This window comes from Coturnix japonica, chromosome 2 (genome assembly GCF_054131305.1).
Source record: "Coturnix japonica strain WE chromosome 2, WE-NBRP24, whole genome shotgun sequence".
In the NCBI taxonomy this organism is placed as follows: Eukaryota; Metazoa; Chordata; class Aves; order Galliformes; family Phasianidae; genus Coturnix; species Coturnix japonica.
In genome coordinates, this window is record NC_140664.1 from 47,719,750 (window position 1) to 47,740,517 (window position 20,768).

Consider the following 20,768-nt stretch of genomic DNA (forward strand, 5'->3'; position numbering starts at 1 on the left):
TACTGATTGACGTACACCATTTAATATGATAGATTTACCTCACTGCTGCCTTCCCTACCCCTCTGTGCCCTGATTCCAGCTATACACTGAGCAGATTTCCCCACCCTGCTTGACTTATGGGCACGCTCCTCTGGAAATTTCCCAAGTTACCAAAGACCCTGGTACTAACAGGGCTCGCCCAAGAAACACACACTGGCTTGAATCTATCAAAATTAACATGAATTTGCTTTTGTGTGGTCCATGCAAGGCAATTTACTCCTAATAGCCAGGTACAGAAATTTCTTCAGCTGAGATTACTGCAAAAAAACAGGAACTTCTAAACATAGCCTAAGGGCCACGCTTTCCTAATTTGCACTGGAAGGAATAAAAATACAACCCTATAAGTCATAAAACTGTCTCTGTTTGCCGTCTCTGTCTGCAAGCAGCCTTCAGTGTTTATCTGGTAACCAGGGGAAGGTTTACAAAGTCATTTCAGCTGTCGCTTCTTTACCATCGTTCTCCACCCTGTATGTCCATTCAGCTCACTGCTAAGATGTGCAGCAATTTCACCATTCTTAACACCAAAATCTAAGCACCTCAATAGTATTTTTCCATGACAGCTTTCCAGCAGTGGCTAATGCATTCATTACTAGCAATCAGCATAACTTCAGGTTAACTTCACTTTGCGAACAGGCTGCAGTTTGGGAAATCACGTGATCTTTCACTCATAAACCGGTGACAAGCAAAAACAGTTCATTTTTTGCAAGAAAAGGCTTATATAGGAGGTTTCTTGTATGTCTGAAAACAGTTTTCAAAGAGCCCCACATGTGTCATGAAATAACAATAACAGCCACAACGCAACAACAAACCCCTAAGCAATGTTTTTTCATTTCTCAGAATTTCGCTTTGAAAATTATTCATATTTCCAAGCCCCAGCAAGTGGAGTCGGGCCAAGCTTCCATCAAGCACTAAGGTACTCTGATTCATCCCTCAAGGCAGGAGCTTCGGGCTGCCATTTAGATGGGGAAAAATCATTCCTTTCACATAATGTCTCAGAATGCTGTTTTAAAATAAGACTGTACGCAATTTATCAATAGCCTGTGCTTCACTCAAGTGTAATTGCCGTGCATTCCAAGGGTGAGCAAATCGCAGTTAAGAGTCTACACAGATTTAAAAACAAAACAGTGAGCGCATCATGTACCTCTGCCAGTACTAAGGAGCCTGCATTTAAGACTTCGTTTCAAAGCTGAAGTAGGTAATTTGGCATGTTGAAATGGACTGATAGAGGCTACGCATGCGGGATCTACAAAACAATCTGCACTCGGCTGTCCAAAGAAATCCTAAACTACTGAGTCAATGTTTGTGATTTGACACCACAGCCACAGGGCTGTTGCTTCTACTATGAGCCGCTTAAGAGCTTAAGAGCACCTTCCTGGCCTGCTTTCAACATCCCCAGATCCTCTGGATGGATCTGAAAGCGCTGGCTTGTTTTCAGTATCAAGATTGTCAGCACTGATGTTCCAACAATCATGTAGCCGATGTATGCTTTAGTAACAAGCCTGAAAGTGATTTTGAGTTGAAGAGTAATATTCTACTTAGATTTCACAGCCTACTTCTGGGCTTCTGGGCAAACCAAACCTACTTCTTCCACAACCGTAGACCTCAGGCTGCCCTCAGGAAAGAGGGGCACTGCCCATTCAGTATGTTGTATTTGCATTTGCTTTCTGACTTTCAAGTCTTCAAGAGGTGATGTACCTACAGTAATAGTAGGCCTTGCCCTGCCCTTGAGATGAAGGAACTCCTTAAATGAAAAACATCAGACTCATTTGAGCAATACTCTCAGACACAGAGTAGGGGGTTGGGTAGTGCTGTGTGGAGCTGGGGGTTGGAATTGACAATCCTTGTGGATCCCTTTCAACTTGGGATATTCTGTGATTCATGTAATCATCTGATTGCAGGAACTGGGGCTTCTATTCACTACCAAATCTGGCAAGACTTTCAACCCGAGAGTCAAGATTAGTACCAATAAAAAGGAAAAGAATGAAAAAAGCAACCAGAAATTATTTCAAAGTAATATTCTTTAATGCCAAATTTACAAACCCACTACGCTAAAGCAACCCCTTAAGATACGATACAGTGGTTATTCATTGTTTTGTCCCACTACTGCTATGCACAAGGAAACTGGCTCTGGTCACTGGACAGTTCTTTCTACAGTCATCTGCTCACCTTCTGCAGCGAACCTCTAAGTCTACCTAAGATTCAAGTCAATTTTGTTACTCTAAGATAAATATGTGCATATCCAAGTGCTGCTCAGCTTTATTCACAGCAGTCATTCTTTTATGCAGATGCTTATTTAAGTACAAATAATGCCAGAGAAGAGTGAGTGCATGTCCATACATAAATCTTTCCCCCAAAATGCCTGAATATGCACTCAGAGTTCACGTGTCTCAAAAAGCTTTCTGCACTAAAGTTCTGTTTCTCTCATTAGATTTTCATTCCTCCTGTTGCTATCCACCTGCTTGCCAGCCCAACAAGCGTGTGTGCTTGTAACAGAATGCTGACTCCACTCAGGCCACTGGGAGTTTTCAGCAGACCACAGCTTTCCTAAACTGATACCACAGCACTGTAGTACCAGTTATGAGCCTTTACCAGCTGTTAATCAACTCTCTCAAATAGATGGAAAAGTAGTCCTCCCTTTTTCCCTACCTTGGCTATACCTGCAGCCTTGTATTTACACTGTACAAACTGACTCACCTTTTTGTTGCTCTTAAAAGTGCACAGCAATAAAATTCAATAGCACGCTCACAGCTCTGCATGCGTCACACAAACTAGCTTAAGGTTTTATCAGGACTGGAACAATAATTGTTCTGTCTCTTTACCGGATCCAACTCTGTAATCTAATAAATTAATTCAGAAACAAGAAGTTTTTTTTTTTGCAGCTTTCTTGTGATAGAGATGATGAAAAAGCTCTCGCTTTTCTATGATTGACATTCATTGTCAAGAGGAATCCAGGATCCTCTCATTGCCTGCCTTACCACAGCCCACCTGCTCCAACCTCAGCAGGACAGTCACACTCCAGTGACTTCACACGCTGCTGTGGGTCAGCCTTGCTGAATGATGCCATTCTTAGCCCTGAATCACCCCATTAAAGGCTATTCTGCCACACCATCACAACTACTGCCCTCTATTTTAAAGTCCTTAACATGATAACCCACTTCTACCTAATCATCCCTCACTAAGTTACTACCTGGTAAAGTGTCACCTTCAGCCAGCCCCTGCAGCTGCACTCCATTACTCATTACCTTTTATTGTCTTTATGAATATCCAAAGCCCACAACTCCTCCAAGTCTCTTGCTCTTAAGTTTTTCTTTGGAGTCACAAATGCAAACTTCAGACAACACCGAATTACTCTGCCTTCACAGCCTGATTTGCAACGATGTCAATGTCATCATTAGTAACAGAGGTCACCTATCATTGTTGGAAGCTTTCTTCCACTAGTTTCCTACAAGCATCTGGAATGTGAATTAATGTATTTAGTTATTTGAAACCACAGATACTATGCTGTTAAACTGGGGTCTTTCTGTTATTCTCTCTGCAACAAGGTCCACGCGAGCCCACCTTAACTCCCAGTGCTTCAACATAAGCCACAACTGGAAGCCTTCCAGCTTCTCTCACGCACTATAGAATACTCTAATGGTAGAAAGCTTGGCATGACCAAGGCCTGTGCTTTTACCCTTTTACTGATGAGCACAGCAAGCAACAGAGATGAAGCATTAACCTTAACCCACCAAGGCTCTTCTCTGATGTCTAGAGCCATTTTCTTCCTACTTTGACTTCTGACATTACTAGATATATACCTTCAACTCAAACAAGAGACAGTGAAGCTTAACCCATCAACTCTTATTATATTTAAATACAGATGTTTCTGAATACTCTTCTGGATTCAGAGCATAATTGTTAATTCTAGAAGTGGGATTTATTTCAGCAGTACTCATAGCAGCGCCTATTTTGAAATTCAAACAGCAGCCACAGCTATTCCTATCTATTATCTTTCAAAAGGATTGACCAAATTAGAAGGAAAACATCAGGACATTCATTTTGTTCCAAAAAGCTCGCATATTTTTCCTCATCATTCTTCAGGAGCCTGGGAGATGAGAATGTCTTGATGCACACAAGCTCAATTTGCATTTATTAGCCTTATAATTTCCACCCTGCCTTCCAGTAGCTGGGCACACAAAGAAGAACATGAAAATCACTAAAACTGCCAACACTGTTTAAGCTATTCCTCTCTAGCATGTCTCACTCTGAGCTCTCCAAGTCCCATGAAAGCCACCACGCAGTCAGCTCCTCTGTGATCTTTCTGGTTCAAAGCAGGAATACCCCCTGCACCATAGCCTTGCTCTGAACACCTGGCAGCTGTCCCAGAGAAAACCTGCACGGTGCTTAATGCAGACAAAGCCAGCAGCAGCCTCCCTCTGCGCCTCCTCCTCCAGGGCCAAAGCAGTGCACAGGCAAGGCCCACTGCCATCACACACAGCAAGGCTGAGGAGTGCTGCCTATGTGCAGGCCGCAGCAGCTGAAATGTGATTTCTTCATGCTTGTTCATCCCCAGAACTGTCTCCTGGAGTAGAGGGAGAAACAACCACCACCACTTGTAAGCAGTGCTTCTCAAGGAGAGGACTGGAGGGAGTCAAAACACACGTTTACACCAAGCGTTTCCACTCGTTCTGAAGTCGGTTTTGATTGCAGCCGGTACTTCACTAGATTCCACCCTGAGTTCACTTCGTGTCAATTGCAAGTAAAATACAGAAGAACAAAACGTGCTTTAGGTAAAATAACTTTCTATGCTTTATCTCCAGTTTCATCTGGGGTATTTCTAAACAATCCACATATCTGTGGTATTGAGATGTCAGGCAGTTACAGTGATTCACACAATGATGACCACAGAGAACTCCTCATTTTCTGCACGTTCAGGTTTGTTCCTTTCCTCGCTCCAGCTCTGGCAGACGGTTTGCAACACACTGTGAAAACATCACTTCATCAGTGTCCCTAAAGCAAACTCTGTGACACGGCCGCATTTGCTCTCGAATTAGCCTGAGCTCTGCTGACAGGCGTGACTGATCACATCGTTCCCCGCAGCCCTGAACAAAGCCTGAATGTTCGCTACCCAAAGGCGCCATTCTTTGGGGACTCCTTTATTTGCCCACACAGGATTCTCTTGTGCACAGACACAGAAACCAGCAGCCAACACTGGATTCTGTGAATCACCCAAACCTATGCAACCAACCTACAGTCATACATTTTTTATGCAGAAACAAAACAGTTTCACAGCTCGTAGCATTAACCCACAGAACCCCTACTGCTCCCACTCATCTCCTGACACAGCCACTCAAACCCTACTTGCCCAAGATATGAAAGCAGGAAAACAATGATGAGGAATCCTTCCTGACCCTCACTCACTGAGGATTCACGTCAGGTAACATGAATGCTCACACGATAATGAACAATTGGGTGATGCTTCCATCCTGAATTCTTTTTTCTCCTAGTTAGCCAAAACCTAAATGATTAAAGAATAATAAGATAATCAAATCGTAACAGACTATCAGTAAAATCAAGATCTGAAAACTGTTCTCTGGTTTTGGTTAATGACAGGGGTTCGGTGTCAAGGCTGTTTTCCTGCCCTCCGTATCAGTGAAACTCATCTTTGTTTCCTACCTCAAGGACATTCGATTCATTTTCTGGGTATTTTTAGTTGGAATTTCAAGCACTGCACATTAGCCAGAAAACCGATTCACAAGAAACAGGTTAGGAAATGTACCACTGAATTCTACATAGTCAGTACTTCTCTTTAAGATAACTTCAATTTGTATCTCAAGAGTAAAATTAACGTGTTCAGACAGACAGCTGTAGGGCCCAAGCTGCTGCATAGAGCTCACCAACCATAGCACCAGGGTAGTGCTCCTTACATTATCACAGAATCACAGAATGACCCGGGTTGGAAGGGACCTCAAGGATCATGTAGTTCCAACCCCCCTGCCTGGCAGGGCCACCAAACATACACATTTACTAGATCAGGTTGCCCAGGGCCCCGTCCAACCTGGTCTTGAACACCTCCAAGGACGGGGCATCCACAACCTCCCTGGGCAGCCTGTTCCAGGGCCTAACCACTCTCCTACATTCTCACTGCAACTAAGCAGAAGGCCTGAGTGTTAAGGACGGTATCTATTTGAGAGGCTTGTGCTGAAACTGGGTCACAGTGCTCAATAACCACCACCTAAGGACACTGCAGAGAGCAGTAAAGAAATGGAGCAGCTCAAAAAATAGCAAAAGGAAGCAAGCTATCAGCTCATCAGTATAAAATGCAGTATCAACATTCGCTGTATCATGCAAATGATGGTTTCCAATAGAAACCTCTACAGGCTCCACAAACCAACACATAAAAGCCGCTTGACCGGAACCACGCTGGTTTTGTGCTGTTGACAGTTACTCCTACAAACACACAGAATCCTTTGTATAAGCGCAAAAGCTGAGCAATGCATTGCCCCCTGTGTGCTCACAGCTACAGATGCGGGGGAGGTGGGGGAAGCACCCCAGGAGGAATGCTGCTGCTGTGCAGATTGAGGCAGGAGTGGGATCAGCCAGCAGTGGACAGCTGGCAGCAGGCTCCTCCTGCCTCCTCCCTCGGAGAAGCCTGAACTTCACACCCCAATGCACCCAACACCTTCCTACAGGCCATTAACGTGTACTGTAAGAGGAACTGGAATGAGGCGTCAAATAGCAAGGAAAAAACAACAAAAGGGAAAGAAAAAAATAACATACTAAATCAATGCATTTCCTACAGCTGAGCAGAGAGGAGGAGTCTGATAGCATCTCAGAGCACTGTAAGTAATGCAGCAGGCAGCACTTTGCGTTCTTGTGACATGCTGGGTATCCCCCCAGCACCTCTGGATGCTGGGCTGGCCTTCTATTAACATTAAAACAACCTAGTTTTTAAATTAAAAAGCACATCAGAACACATTTTAATGGTAAACAACCATCAGGCTCATTTAACTCATGGAAGGAGATCAGGGCCCGTGCTCCGTTCTGACGTTTTCATGTACCGCCGGCTCCAGCCCAGATTACCGTGAATCTCTGCAAAGCCTTCACCCAGACAGGCCATCAAAAGGCCCCATTAACGAGCAACACCCAGCGCAATACCCACGCTCCCATTTTGTGAACTCTGCAGCCCTGACACCTCTATATTGAGAAACCCAGCCCTACTGAACATCGGCGGGTCGCATCCCAGCGCTGTCCAGCTTGACTTTCTTATCTGAAAGCAAGCCTTAGCGCAGCCACGTCTACAGGCAGCCCTGCCTGCGGCGCAGCCCGCCCGGCCCGGCCGCCCCCCGTTCCCTGGGCCTTACCTGCGGAGGGCGGCGCTCGGCGGGGCTCGTCCTGCTGCAGGGTAACGGCCCCGTCCCGCCACACGCGGAGGTGGGCGGCCGCCCCCAGCCTGCCCGCGGGGCTGTCCCGGCGGTGTGCCCGCAGCCAGGCGCAGCACTGGTAGCACACGGCCCACGCCTGCTCCTCGTTGATGGGCTGGTTGTAGAGCCGGAGGATCTCCTCCAGCGATAGCGCCTCCGGCTGCCCGCCGGCACCGCCGTCCTCCTCCTCGGCGGCGGCGGCGGAGGGGCGGGATGCGCCGGGCTGGGGCTCCGTGCCGCGCTCCCCCGGTAGCGCCATGCCCCGCTCCGCCGCCCGGGCTGCCCGCGCTGCGACTCGGCTCAGGCCCCGCCGCTGCTGCTGCTGCTGCCGCTCGCGGTGCTGGTGCTGCTGCTGCTGCTGCTGCTGCTGCTTGTGGTGCTGCTGCTTGTGGTGCTGCCGCCCGATCCCGCCGCGCTCATCCTCCCCGCCCCGCCAGTGGCAGCAGGCCGCCGGACAGCCCGGCCCAGGCAGGCGGGCGGGCAGCGGCCGGCCGGCGGGAGGAGCGGCGCCCGCCGCTGCCGCCGCCGCAGGGGGCACAGCTCATAGCAACGCAATGGCGTCCTCGCCCGCCCCCGCCGCCAGCGGACGCTGCTCGGCGCCGCAGCGCGCTCTGCCGGCCGTGCCCGCTGCCACAGGCGCACAACAGCACGAGTCCTCGGGTTCCGCGCAGCTTCGGCGATAAACCCCGCTCCAACATTTAGGAACCGTGCGATCCCACATCGCTGTTACTCGTGTTAATGGAACCTACACCCAGGAGGGGAGTAAACTCTTCTGACAATAGCAGGACAAGGGGAAATGGTTTTAAGTTGAAAGAGGGTAGATCTAGGTTGGATGTTAGGGGGAAGTTCTTCACTAGGAGAGTGGTTAGGCCCTGGAACAGGCTGCCCAGGGAGGTTGTGGATGCCCCGTCCTTGGAGGTGTTCAAGACCAGGTTGGACGGGGCCCTGGGCAATCTGATCTAGTAAATGTGTATGTTTGGTGGCCCTGCCAGGCAGGGGGGTTGGAACTACATGATCCTTGAGGTCCCTTCCAACCCGGGTCATTCTGTGATTCTGTGTTCCAGGTCTCACAGAAAGCCTCAGCAAACACAGCGCTGCCTTCAAGCTGAGCGAGGGCCGCGACTCCCACACAGCACCCACAGCCAGAGCCATGCAGCTCCCTGCCCCGGGGGAGCTGGATCAGCCTCTGGCACCAGCACGGGATGGAAGGTCCTTCTATGAAGATATTCAAGGTCCATCTGGACACCTATGGTTTTACCTGGCTGCAGTCATACCAAAGACAGTTTAACATCTCTGTATCCTCTTCCTATGAGATTCGGGGCTGAGAACCTACACACAGTATTTTGCAGTGCCCCCATCTGTACAAGCAGAGTACCACACACTGGCCAGGTCCCCAAGAGCCACACACAGATCCATATTTTGCTTTTAACCATACTGATCGTAATGCTTTTTGCCCACTTGCAGCTACATGCATGTGTGTAGGGGATACCAGTGTAACTGAGCCACAGCCAGTATTTAAACAAGCTACTGCATTAGCCCATCCAATGCAATCCAGCTTTTCAACTTGTACTAGATACAATAAAAGCAAGGGAGAAATTTGTCTGTTACACAGTGTAAAGTGCTTCTTAACATAATTATTTCTTTGTCCACAGCTGCAATATGCATTGCAAGCTTCTCTAGCATTATTCATAACCATTAGAGAGAAGAGCCTCAACAGGTTTGGCTTTTGTCCCTCCAGTCATCCACTACATTGCTGGGAAAAAGGGATGAGCTTAGACAGACATCAAACCCAATACAGCTATTAACATGTTCAGGTGTCCAAGTCTTGTTTTTCAACATAAAAAAGCCCACCATAATTTATCACATTCACAGATCAGTATTACCTATACCTGACTGATCTTAAAAGCTACTGCTAGCCTCATACTGGATGTTGTGTTGAGGGACATGGTTTAGTGGGAGCTATTAGTAATAGGTGAACAGTTGGACTGGATGATCTTTTAGGTCTTTTCCAACCTTGGTGATTCTGTGATTCTAAGAGAGGCAGAAATAAGTGTCCATTAAGGAAAGGAAGCATAAATGAACTTCGGTAACTCTGGCTCTCACTCATTTGTAAAGAACACCCTGGACACCGCTGGCATAGAGATAAAACAGACTGCTTTCTAAATTAGCTCTTACATTAATTCAGAACTGCTCAAGAGAAACCAATATTGCACATATGCATTTTAATAACATTCCTGTAAGTATTAAAAGTAGCTTTTATTAAAATAAAATTCTCTGTATAAATACAATTGTTCCTGCGTACACAATTCATTTCACTACAAACACACCGCCGCATTCAAAATCAGTGCCATTTATCTAAAATACCTTTGTTCGGTTGTAGAATTTCATACGCAAACACCTCATTTTGCACATCTAGAGAAGTATGAATTATTTTTGCTTGTCAGAGGACAGAGCGATATTTACAAGCAAACATGATCCAAACAGCGCATGCAGATTCAGGGTATGCAAACACACGGACACGAACGGCAAGTCGCACCTGGTCACCCCTACAACAGATTATTTCTTCACAAAAAGGAGACCTGCAACAGAAAACAGTAACAAACATCACCAAGCTGCTTTTTCAATTCTTAGTTTCATGTGCAATTATTTCACAGAATCACAGAATTGTAGGGGTTGGAAGGGACCTCTAGAGATCATGGAGTCCAACCCCCCTGCCAAAGCAGGCTCCCTACACCACATCACACAGGTAGGAGTCCAGGTGGGTCTTGAATATCTCCAGAGAAGGAGACTCCACCACCTCCCTGGGCAGCCTGTTCCAGTGCTCCGTCACCCTCACTGTAAAGAAGTTCTTGCACACGTTCGTGCGGAACTTCCTATGCTGTACTTTCATCCCATTACCCCTAGTCCTGTCCCCACGCACTACTGAAAAGAGACCAGCCTCGCCACTATGGCTCCCACACCTCAGGTATTTATAAACATGGAAACTTGCTTGACAGTTATACTATGAGCATCCAAGGTCTGCTGATCCCAGTAAGAAATACTGTCTTCCAGTGGGATGGCTGTTGTATTGGAGGAGAACAAGATTAACACTGGCCACTTTTAATTACTGCAGAAAAACTAACATAACTGTATTTCAAGGGGGGGGGGGGGGGGGGGGGAAAGAGACAATCTGTATTTAATCTATTAGAAGTCTATCACCACTGAACCTGCCCAGTTCAACACAGAAGCTGTACCACGTGGGCCCATTGGGCTACGAAGCTGGTGAGGGGTCTGGAGCACAGGCCTTTGAGGAGCGGCTGAGGGAGCTGGGATTGTTCAGCCTGGAGAAGAGGAGGCTCAGGGGAGACCTTATAGCTCTCTATAACTTCCTGAAGGGGGGTTGTAGTGAGCTGGGGGTCGGCCTCTTCTCGCGTGTAATCAGTGATAGAACTAGAGGGAATGGTTTTAAGCTGCATCAGGGGAGATTCAGGCTGAACATTAGGAAGTATTACTTCTTGGAAAGGGTAGTCTGGCATTGGAATGCACTGCCCAGGGAGGTGGTGGAGTCACCGACCATGGGAGTGTTCAAGAAACGTTTGGATATTGTGTTGAGGAATATGATTTAGCCGGGAAGTATTGGTAATGGTTGGACAAGATGATCTTCTAGGTCTTTTCCAACCTTGGTAATTCTGTGATTCTGTGATTCATGTATACCACACACTCCTACCAGTTCTTACTTCAGGAAGTCAGTTATCTTTAAAACCACTATTCATAATTAAGCATTACTACTTGGTACTTACATACACATAGTCTTACCGAAGACATGTGGCAAATGCTCTCCTGGCATTTCTGTACACAAAATGGATAGGAAACCCTTTAAACGTGTGACCATCAGGTACTGCTCTTCTGACAGCATCCTGAAACTCCTCGTTTCCTGCAGAAATACCCGTTGCACGTTCAAGCTCGTAGGCTGCTAGTGCTGGTGACAATAGATAGGACAGATGGTCATCCCAAACAGCAGAGAGGCCAAGATCCTGTGAAGCGAATCACAGTATGATGACAACCATGCAGGAAAAGAAAACTAGGATGTTATCAAGTTTGCAGACTGTATAGTTCATACATTTATCTTTATAGTTCAAGCAATAAGATATGGATACCAATTCAAACACCAAACTAGAAGCATCAAGAATCAAATGCTACACATCGAATGGTAAGGGAAGAAAGGGAGTTGGAGAGAGGAAGGGGATGAGAGAAGGAGGAGAGAAATCCTGATTAAGGAGAAAACTAACTTCCAGAAATACCTGCTAACTTTGTGAAGCATTCAGAGTTAAACCACGACAGCTGAAAGCCTGCTTCTAATGAGGGACACAGAAATAAGACTGTGATGGATACGCTCAACTCACCAACAAACAGACTTTATCTTCTTAGTTCTTTCATAGAGCACTTCTAAGTAGCCTGTAGATACCTCTAAGCCAAAAATCATGCTCCTCCAAAGAGAGCCAAAGGCAGGGCGGGAGGATTAAGCCCACGTGACTGCAGAATTGCCACTGCAAATCCTAAGTACGACATCTAACCTCGCTCTATACAGTCAATCCAAATGTTGTTTTTAGTTGCTTCAGTTTTAACACACTGCATTTCCACAGAAGCTGATGGAGAGCATATTGCAAAGGTCTAAGTATTTACATTACAAGCAGATGTTCAAGGACACTGTATAAACATACACCTTTATTACCTTAACAGATCAGTGATGGTTTTTAAGCAAGATTACCTTCCTGTGTTCTGAGACGAGGATTCTCAGCTGCAATTCTATATCATTGCTTGCCACTGCAGCATCTATCGCTGAAGCACACAAAGGAGGAAAAGGGGGAACTGAAGATGAGGTTCCAGGAGAACACACTGATTTTATTGCTTCTGCACTCATGGGTTTCCACTTAGACTCATCCTGTAGGTCAAACACACAGACCTCCACTGCATCAGAGGGCTGACAGTTTCCGTAGAACTTCTGATGGTTGAAGACACAACCTATCGTGCGATAAGGATACAACGGCTTGGGCTGTTCAACTATCGGAGGGTCATCGGGGTTGATAGGTCTGTGGATGTACCTGATGAAAGACATCCAATTTTTTATTAACACACTTGCTATCTTAAGGCAGGCTACAAAGTACTTCAGTAGGACAGAAGTAAATCATATCTCCTTTTAAAAACATAACCTAAATTTTTTACCATTGCAATTACATTTTGCAACAACACATTAGTACAGCTTCCACATTATAGAATCACAGGATCACAAGGTTGGAAAGGACCTATAAGATCATCTAGTCCAACCGTCCTCCCTTTACCATACCTACAGAAAAACACCTAAACCATATCTCCTAGCTCCCTAGCTCTCTATCCAGACACTTATTTCTCAAAACGAGGTGAATAAAGCTTAAAATCTTATTTTCAACACTGGATATGTGCCCCGGTGGCGCAGTGGTAGCAATGCCGCGTTGCAACACCGGGGCCCGGGTTCGAATCCCCCTGTGGCACAAGTGGTAGAAGTGCCGCTCTGCTACACAGGAGGCTCGAATCCCGGGGTTGGACTCGATGATCTCTAAGGTCCCTTCCAACCCACACAAGACTGTGAGACTGTGATACTGTGATATTAATCAGCTCTTTTCTCAAAGCCAAAAGTTTTACATTTGAATATATGGTCCTACTGTACTTGTACCAATGTCACTTGCAGCCATGTATCACAAAAATTATGCTTCTATAAGAATACTTCTTAGTGCTATTTGAAGCAGTAATGATATAGACCAGCACCGTCATCCATATACAGGAAGTTCTTTTCATTGAAGTCCTGAGCATACAGTTTTATTCTGGTATAAAAACTGGGCTCGAGTACCATTCTATCCACTTGAGAGATAGGACTCACAGAACAAAAGGGGAAAGAGTTAACAGATTCCTGAAGCCTTACAGCACACAACGTGCTCTTCTAAACAAACACAAGTGAGTGGGGATTTCAGAGAACTTGCAGAGATTTCTGCAGGGAATGAAGTAATGCAACACTGATTTCACAGATGAACTAAAAGAAATATGGACCCCTAAACAATTGTGTCAGATTTCATCTTCTTCACAAATCACAGTATCACAGTATCACAGTCTCGTGCGGGTTGGAAGGGACCTTAGAGATCATCGAGTCCAACCCCCGGGATTCGAGCCTCTGTGTAGCAGAGCGGCACTTCTACCACTTGCGCCACAGGGGGGATTCGAACCCAGGCCTCCGGTGTTGCAAAGCAGCGTTCCACACAACCATCAGTTGCCCCAAGAGGCAAAAAAGTTACTATCCTGCTTAAAACCACTGAAAAGCACGTTATGAAATATTTCACCTCACGCTCAACCAGTTATCCTAAAAACTGAAGTATACAGAGCAAAGATGCACAGACAAAAGTCTCCTGGAGACTTTTAATTAATTTAATTAAATGACAAGGAGATGAATATAACAAAGAAACAAGACAAAACCAACAAGCACACACACACAAACACACACACACACAAAAACCCACCAGAAGAACTACACAAATCTCAATAGGTACTGCTTAGTTTTCTTATTTGCTTTTTACTCACCTATGTCCCGTTAAGCTCTCCCAAAAAGTAATTGTTCCATCGGTTCCACAGGTCATTACCCAAGCGTGAGGGATTCCTTTTGCTTTTGTTCCTACACACACAAAGGCTTCCAATCCATAGCCAAGAAGAAGACTGCACAGAAGGTTGGCATGATCTTCACAGTCACCCTAGACAGTAAATGTTTATATGTTGGTTTGACTATCAGGCATAGCTAAAAACATTAGAAAAAGAAAGCAGTATTTCTCCAGTTGTTATCTAACAAGTCGTGTTTCCCTCCTATTTACGTAAAACATGCACCAGAAGTCAGGACTTCAAGGTTACAAACTTAAGAATCTTGAATTCCTCTTTTTAATATGCACCATATCAAAGTATACCAGGCTTTTACAACTTCCAGTGGAGTTAGTGTTCTTCACAGAGGCTCATATGGTGCTGCATTTTGGATTTTTTATGAGAACAGTGCTGACAGCACACCATTGCAGGTGCTGCAGAGCAGCGTTTACACAGACACAAGGATATTTCAGTTCTTCATGCTGCCTTGCCCATAAAGGGCTGTGGTACACAAGGAACTGAGAGGACAGAAACAGGATAACAGCTGATCCAGACCACCCAAAGGATGTCCCATGTCACATGTCATAGCGCTCAGCAACATAGGCTGGGTTGAAGGAGGAAAAGGGGATGTTTGTGATGATGGCTTTTATTTCCCCCCCTTAAGGAAGCATTACACATGATGTCCAATGGATTCATTGAAAAAAAGGATTCAAGCAACAGCACTGAATAAAGTAAGTCAGCTCCAAAGCCCTCTTGTCTAATACTTAACATCTGCCACTATTTGATCTTATAAAAGCTATTTGCATTTATGAGTTCTCTGAAATGGATTCAGTCCACCTTTTGCAACCTGTTTTAAATGACCAACTTCATTCCAACTATAAAAGGTGTCATGTAAAGACTGTTTTTACATACCTTGTTTCTACATACGAATGCAAGAAGTGTGCACCACTGCTCTTGTTTGCCACCACCTCCTCCAATGACAGGAGCTCTTTCATAACCCAGGACACTGACAAATCGTGCTGCTTGTCTAGGTGTGTCTAGCAACCGGCCCGCTCGAAGTGGTCTGATATATGAACATACCGGACGGTTTACTCCATTTTCATCCTGAACGTGGTAAAGAAATAATAGTGCTGTTAAAACTTCCTGAAGCAATCCATTATCTACTGTTAGTTTCCAGCGAAGCTTCCATTCCGGCTGCACCAGGTGTGTTCAGCAGTGAGATGAATGCACCACACCCTTACATGGAAGCTGACACTACTCCCGTACACAGCTGGTGAAGCCAGAAGAGAAGACCTCACTTCCCTGAAGACAAACAGCAGGTGTGGATTGCTTCCGGAAGTTACTTCATCATCTGCGCCAGGAAAATTGCTGCTCTACAAGTTAAATTCATATATCAGCATGATAAACACAAAGCATCACAGAATGGCCCAGGTTGGCAGGCGACCTCAAGGATCAAGAATCTCCAAATCTCCTGCCACAGGCAGGGCCACCAACATCGCCATTTAATACTAGACCAGGTTGCCCAGGGCCCCATCCAACCTGGCCTTGGACACCTCCAGGGATGTGGCATCAACAGCCTTTCTGGGCAGCCTGTTCCAGCACCTCACAACTCTCAAAGAACTTCTCCCTGACATCCAGCCTAAATCTTCCCTCCCTCAACTTAAAACCATTTCCCCTTGTCTGTCTGTTATCTACCCTTTCAAAGGCTTGACTCTCCTCCTGTTTATAGGCTCCCTTTAAGTACTGAAAGGCTGCAATGAGGTCACCCTGCAGCCTTCTTTTCTCCAGGCTGAACAAGCCCAGCTCCCTCAGCCTGACCTTATAGTCGCATACCATTCCTACTACTGAGGGGCAGTCACCAAGGAACAACTGATGTGATTGTGACGTAAGTTACAACACAGTAACTTACTAGCCAATGACTTGTTCACATCTGTAACTACCACGCAACATTCACCAGCTAGATTACTTTATTAACCACAGAGTGCTCAAATATTATATGGATCTGCTCCAGTACATCCAGTAACTCCACTATTTATTACTGTATAAAACCTGTCTGCAATAGTTTGTATAGATCACTTAAGCATTTGCCATTTGTACTTATTCAAGGAAAAGACTAAAATGGCTTTTCTACCTCCTACACCAGGGGTGCTTGGAGCAGCCTTTCTCTATGAAACATACTCTTCAGCTTCAGTATACATAGTTCAAGTCTTGAAAACTTCATTTTCAGCATACTGTATCACATGTAGCCCTGTCTGGAATCTAACCACATCATAAATCTATACAAATTCTACATACTCAAGCTTCAAACGTGCATCTAAGACTAAAAAAAATACCTTGAAGAACTGACTGGTGTATTTGTAAAATATACAAACCTGTGCAAAAATCTTTACCAGCCTTGAGTTGTGTGTAGGCCTGATCTGCAGGTATTCTCTCCACCACTGTTTAGCATACACAAGAAATAAACGTTCTTTTTCTGCTGTCTTCTGACGTTCCAAAGTAAACTACAGGTAGGAAAATACACACAACCATTCACACATATAATAATTCCAAACAAGAACAAAAAGTAATCAATATACATATTAGCACATGATCCTTGCATATGAAAAATGAAGTTTAATATGACAGCATGCAACCAATGCTAAAGAATAGTATTTTAAAGTGAAAATCCAATGAATGTAAAACTCAATTTACATTTCTTGTTTGTAGGCTGATATATCAAGCTTGACTGAAGTAGTGTTCATCTTCAGTGATCTGTATAGAAGGACTACTCACCTTGCTAAGTGTGGAATAATATCTGTAACACCTTTGGGCCACCATTTACTGGCTTTTCAAGCAGAGTAACCGACCCTTTATCTACATAAATAACTGTACAGTGCGCATCCCCCCTGCTGATAAAAGAACAGGCCACCCCTCACCCCCTACATATTACTTACCTGAGTGCTTGTTATTTCTGGAGACAGAGTCTTAGTAAGTGGTGGATACATTTCAAGTCTGATGTTCAAAACACCGACAGAAACCTTTGATTCTGTACCTTTGAACCAAAATACATTTCTATTAGTCCTTTCAAATTCATTTGACACAGAACAAATAATAGTTTTAATCATACCATCATAAAAATAAAACCCCATAAACTTCTCTAAGTACATACAACACAAAGATCTTCACTGAAATCTTCTACTCAAGAATGAAAGGAATGATAACCTGGCTAAAGAAGCTGGTAACTGGATCTGAGCACTAAGGGCCTCTTTCCAGGTGATACCAGAACATACAAGATGAATGCTGTTCTGTAAGGGCTAGAATAGGCACCTACAAATAGACTGGAAGAGCCACAGTGTACAAGTGCCCATTGTTACTGAATGTACAACTCACTGCTCAGATCACTGTAGTTAGAGCAGGATCATAACTGCAAGAGGACAAACTAGATTTTACACTTGAGAACATTGACACGGTATTTTTCCTGGAGTTGCATTTGTTGCTTTATGTTTGTTTTGATAGTTTATCCACATCCTGGAGATAACAGAGGCTCCCAGATACAGGAACCACAGGATCTGGAGCACACATTCTTAACACCTTGATAAGACAAAAATCTGACCATTAGTCCTTTATATAAACTCTTCTTAAGGATACCTTAAAGTAATTCATGAGTTGATTAGTTGAACTGAAATCAAACCAAACCATAAATACTACTCTAAGCTTCTAATCAAACTTAGTATGCAATACTTTAACTCATCGTTAAATGCTCATTAGTTATTCTTACCTACACCCAGGAGTTCAACAGCAACATTTGTGATGCCATTCTCTGCAGCCAGGACAGATCGCCACTCCAAGAAATAGGACGCTACCAGCGTTGTCTCACCAAACGTGTCTGTTTTGATCAGAACCATATGCACTGGATCACATACAGATAACATAGTTGTTGCATCCACCATTTTACTTCCATCACCTGCCAGAAATAAAGCAACATTAAACAGCCAGAATATCACCCCAAGTCCTCCTTAAAATAATACTACTTTTTAGGTACGACTACATAAAAATAACTGCACTCTTGAAAACATGGAATGCTTCAGGTCTATTTATTATACACCACTATTGATTCCAGAATTCTTCTCATAACATTCATCCGCAACCACATTTCCTGGCTATCAACGGCAGAAAGGCAATAGAGGCGACAGATAACTGTGGAATAGTCAGTCATAAAACAACTCATAGCAAACTGAGCTCAATGTAAAGTTTTTCCTTCCGCATGGTGACAAATTGCTATCCACCTTCACGAGAATGCTCAAGGTTGGAAGGGACCTATGGAGGTCAGCTGGCCTAACCCCTGCTCAAGAAGGATCACCCAAAGCAAGGTGCCCAGGACCATGGCAGTAACTTCAGAGTAGAAAAGACAAGGTAAGAATAGAGAAGGATCTAGAAGTGAAATCTAATAGTCATCAATTTCCCTACAAAAAAATTTAGTAATAAATAGGAAAGAAACACATTACATAATTTCAGACCTGTTTTGGAATAACTATAAAGTCAAAAAGAAATCCAATGAAACAAAGCAAAATGATTTAGTGTAGGGTTTTTAGAGTTAGGGTTCTGGTTAGGCTGTGGTTGGACTTGATGATCTTCAAGGTCTTTTCCACCCTGGGTAATTCTATGAAAAGAAACAACATAGCATCAGCTTTAAAGTCATGATGTTCCTTACCTAGGCTTTCCTTGTGAACTTCAAGTAAAAAACCATCATGGAAATCTGGCTCACAAGCACAGGGAACGGGTTTAGAACGGAAACGTTGATTTCGGAAATGAAGACATAGTGTAAAAGTAGAACAGATTTGGCCAGGCAGAGGATCCGGTTCCTGAAGATGTTCCAGAAAAGCTTTTCCACCCAGAACCTGAAGGTAAAGATACCTTCGTGTTGGGTCAATGTTAGCTGTAAAGCGTAGCAACAAAAATGAAGAGACTACAAACAGATCTCAGGAAGCATGTTAAACATCAGCTAACCAACAGGAGAAGAGAAATAAAAAGAAATAATACAGTTTTTGTATATAAGTCCCTAGGAGAAAGTGATTCTAAAATACATGGATGCTATTTTAACGTAAAATAAATGAAACATGAACGTCACATAAAACTTGAATCTGTATCAGTCAAACTTACATCCTTTAGATAAGCAAGACATATTTTTCTCCTCTTTGGAGGCCTTAAACGAATCCAGTTCATGTTGCATTATTAATCCCAAGATCAATAATCCTACATTTGACATTTCTATCAAAACTACAACCCAGAGATATGAGAACAAATGAGCAACATACTTTTTTTCATAACCGGTGGCTCTCTATCAACAAAATGTGTTGATGGTTTTGGAGATGAAGCCCTCTCCTTTCCACTCACATCCTGGAATCACAATAAAGAATTTTTAAGGTGTTAATTGAGGCAGCAGCAGCCTTCCCTCAACCTTCTATAATTTAAAGCATTCTCCTTCCCAATCAAATGTTATTCCTCTTGTACAACCTCTGCTAATAGGTGAGACTTAACAAAAACTGAGCAAACGCTGACACTGTGGTATTACCACTACACCAAATACAGCACACACTGTTTTGTCCTAAAACATCACAAGTCACTAAAGCCTTTTTGAACTACTAGAAATAGTACCTTCCTGTACATAAAGGGAGTCTACAGGAAAATAGGTGAAGGACTCTTCGTCAGGGAGCATAGAGTTATGACAAGGGGCAACGGCTTTAAACTGAAATATGATGGATTCAGATGAGATAGAAGGAAGAATTTATTTCAGAGGGCAGTGAGGTGCTGGCACAGCTGCCCAGAGAAGCTGGAGGCCCTGGAGGCACTCAAGGCCAGGTTGGATGGGGCCCTGGGCAGCTGAGCTGGTGGAGGGCAGCCCTGCTCATAGCAGGGGGTTAGTCCTCTCCAATCTAAGCTATTCTGTGATTCTATGCTTTTAGTGTGTTAGAACTTGGACAAGACACCACATCAGTTAAGAGGAATAAGCAAAGTATCTTCACACTTGAAGAGGTTCTCACAGTGACAAATTTAAGTTCTTTCATAACATCATCGATGATTCCTCGCTGTCTTAAGGCTTTTATCAGATCCTCCGTGGATAACTGCCGATGCTCAGGTGCCAGCTCCTCACGTATCGTCTCGGCCAGAACTTCTCGGATCCTTCCATGGACATCCATCTGAAAGAGAACTTCTTACAAGCTGCAGATAGAAGTTCCTGACAGCAGTTACAACTAAAGAAGCATCCTGTAGCACTGCCAGTACTTTCTGCACATAGTGCCCATGAGTTCTTGGATTAAATAAGAGCCAGCTGAAGAAGTCATACTGCCTCCCTAAAGCAGCTCTACCAATTAAAAACGTTATGAGCACAACGAGCCTGAACGCATTCACTGCTCTACGCCTTAAACCTGCAAACCCAACAGCTTCCCGTCTGACTTCTGAGGGGGACAAAGAACTAAAAACTTCGGATGGCCGCTTCTTAGTTCTCTAAGGCACAAAAGCAGACAATGCCCATTTCCTCCCCCCTCTCAGCACCACACGATCAAGGATGCAAAACACCGTGTGTCTCAGCTCACCTTTAGCAGCTGCTGCTGGATGAGCTGCTTCAGCTCCGACCCTTTACCCGGCGGCAGCGCCATGGCGGCGGGAGGAGCTCCGCCCCAACGGCCGCGGCGTGAGGGGGACGGGAAGCGGGCG

General features: G+C 44.6%; 2 protein-coding genes across 10 annotated transcripts in view; both read right to left on the minus strand.

The window, feature by feature from the left end:
- SPIRE1 (spire type actin nucleation factor 1) overlaps nucleotides 1-7,998 on the minus strand; it is a 117,175-nt gene extending 109,177 nt beyond the window's left edge. For all 8 annotated transcript variants that reach the window (XM_085539743.1, XM_085539739.1, XM_015855237.3 and 5 more), the window contains exon 1: nucleotides 7,383-7,998. In XM_085539743.1, coding sequence (XP_085395869.1) covers nucleotides 7,383-7,701 — 319 coding nt within the window. In that variant the 5' untranslated portion in view covers nucleotides 7,702-7,998. The remainder of the gene's footprint in view (nucleotides 1-7,382) is intronic.
- Nucleotides 7,999-9,649: 1,651 nt separating this feature from the next.
- Nucleotides 9,650-20,733, minus strand: CEP76 (centrosomal protein 76). 2 transcript variants are annotated; one of them, XM_015855277.3, is made up of 12 exons: nucleotides 20,648-20,733; nucleotides 20,096-20,251; nucleotides 19,370-19,451; nucleotides 18,766-18,990; nucleotides 17,833-18,018; nucleotides 17,009-17,106; nucleotides 16,448-16,576; nucleotides 14,988-15,179; nucleotides 14,028-14,194; nucleotides 12,190-12,523; nucleotides 11,238-11,455; nucleotides 9,650-10,021 (listed from the first exon to the last, which is right to left on the minus strand). In XM_015855277.3, the coding sequence occupies exons 1-12, from the start codon at nucleotides 20,708-20,710 to the stop codon at nucleotides 9,883-9,885; spliced, it is 1,989 nt and encodes a 662-aa protein (XP_015710763.2). In that variant the 5' UTR covers nucleotides 20,711-20,733; the 3' UTR covers nucleotides 9,650-9,882. The 2 variants fall into 2 exon arrangements, with proteins under 2 accessions (XP_015710763.2, XP_015710764.2); XM_015855278.3 differs by having other exon boundaries at nucleotides 11,222-11,455.
- Between the last annotated feature and the right edge of the window lie 35 nt (nucleotides 20,734-20,768).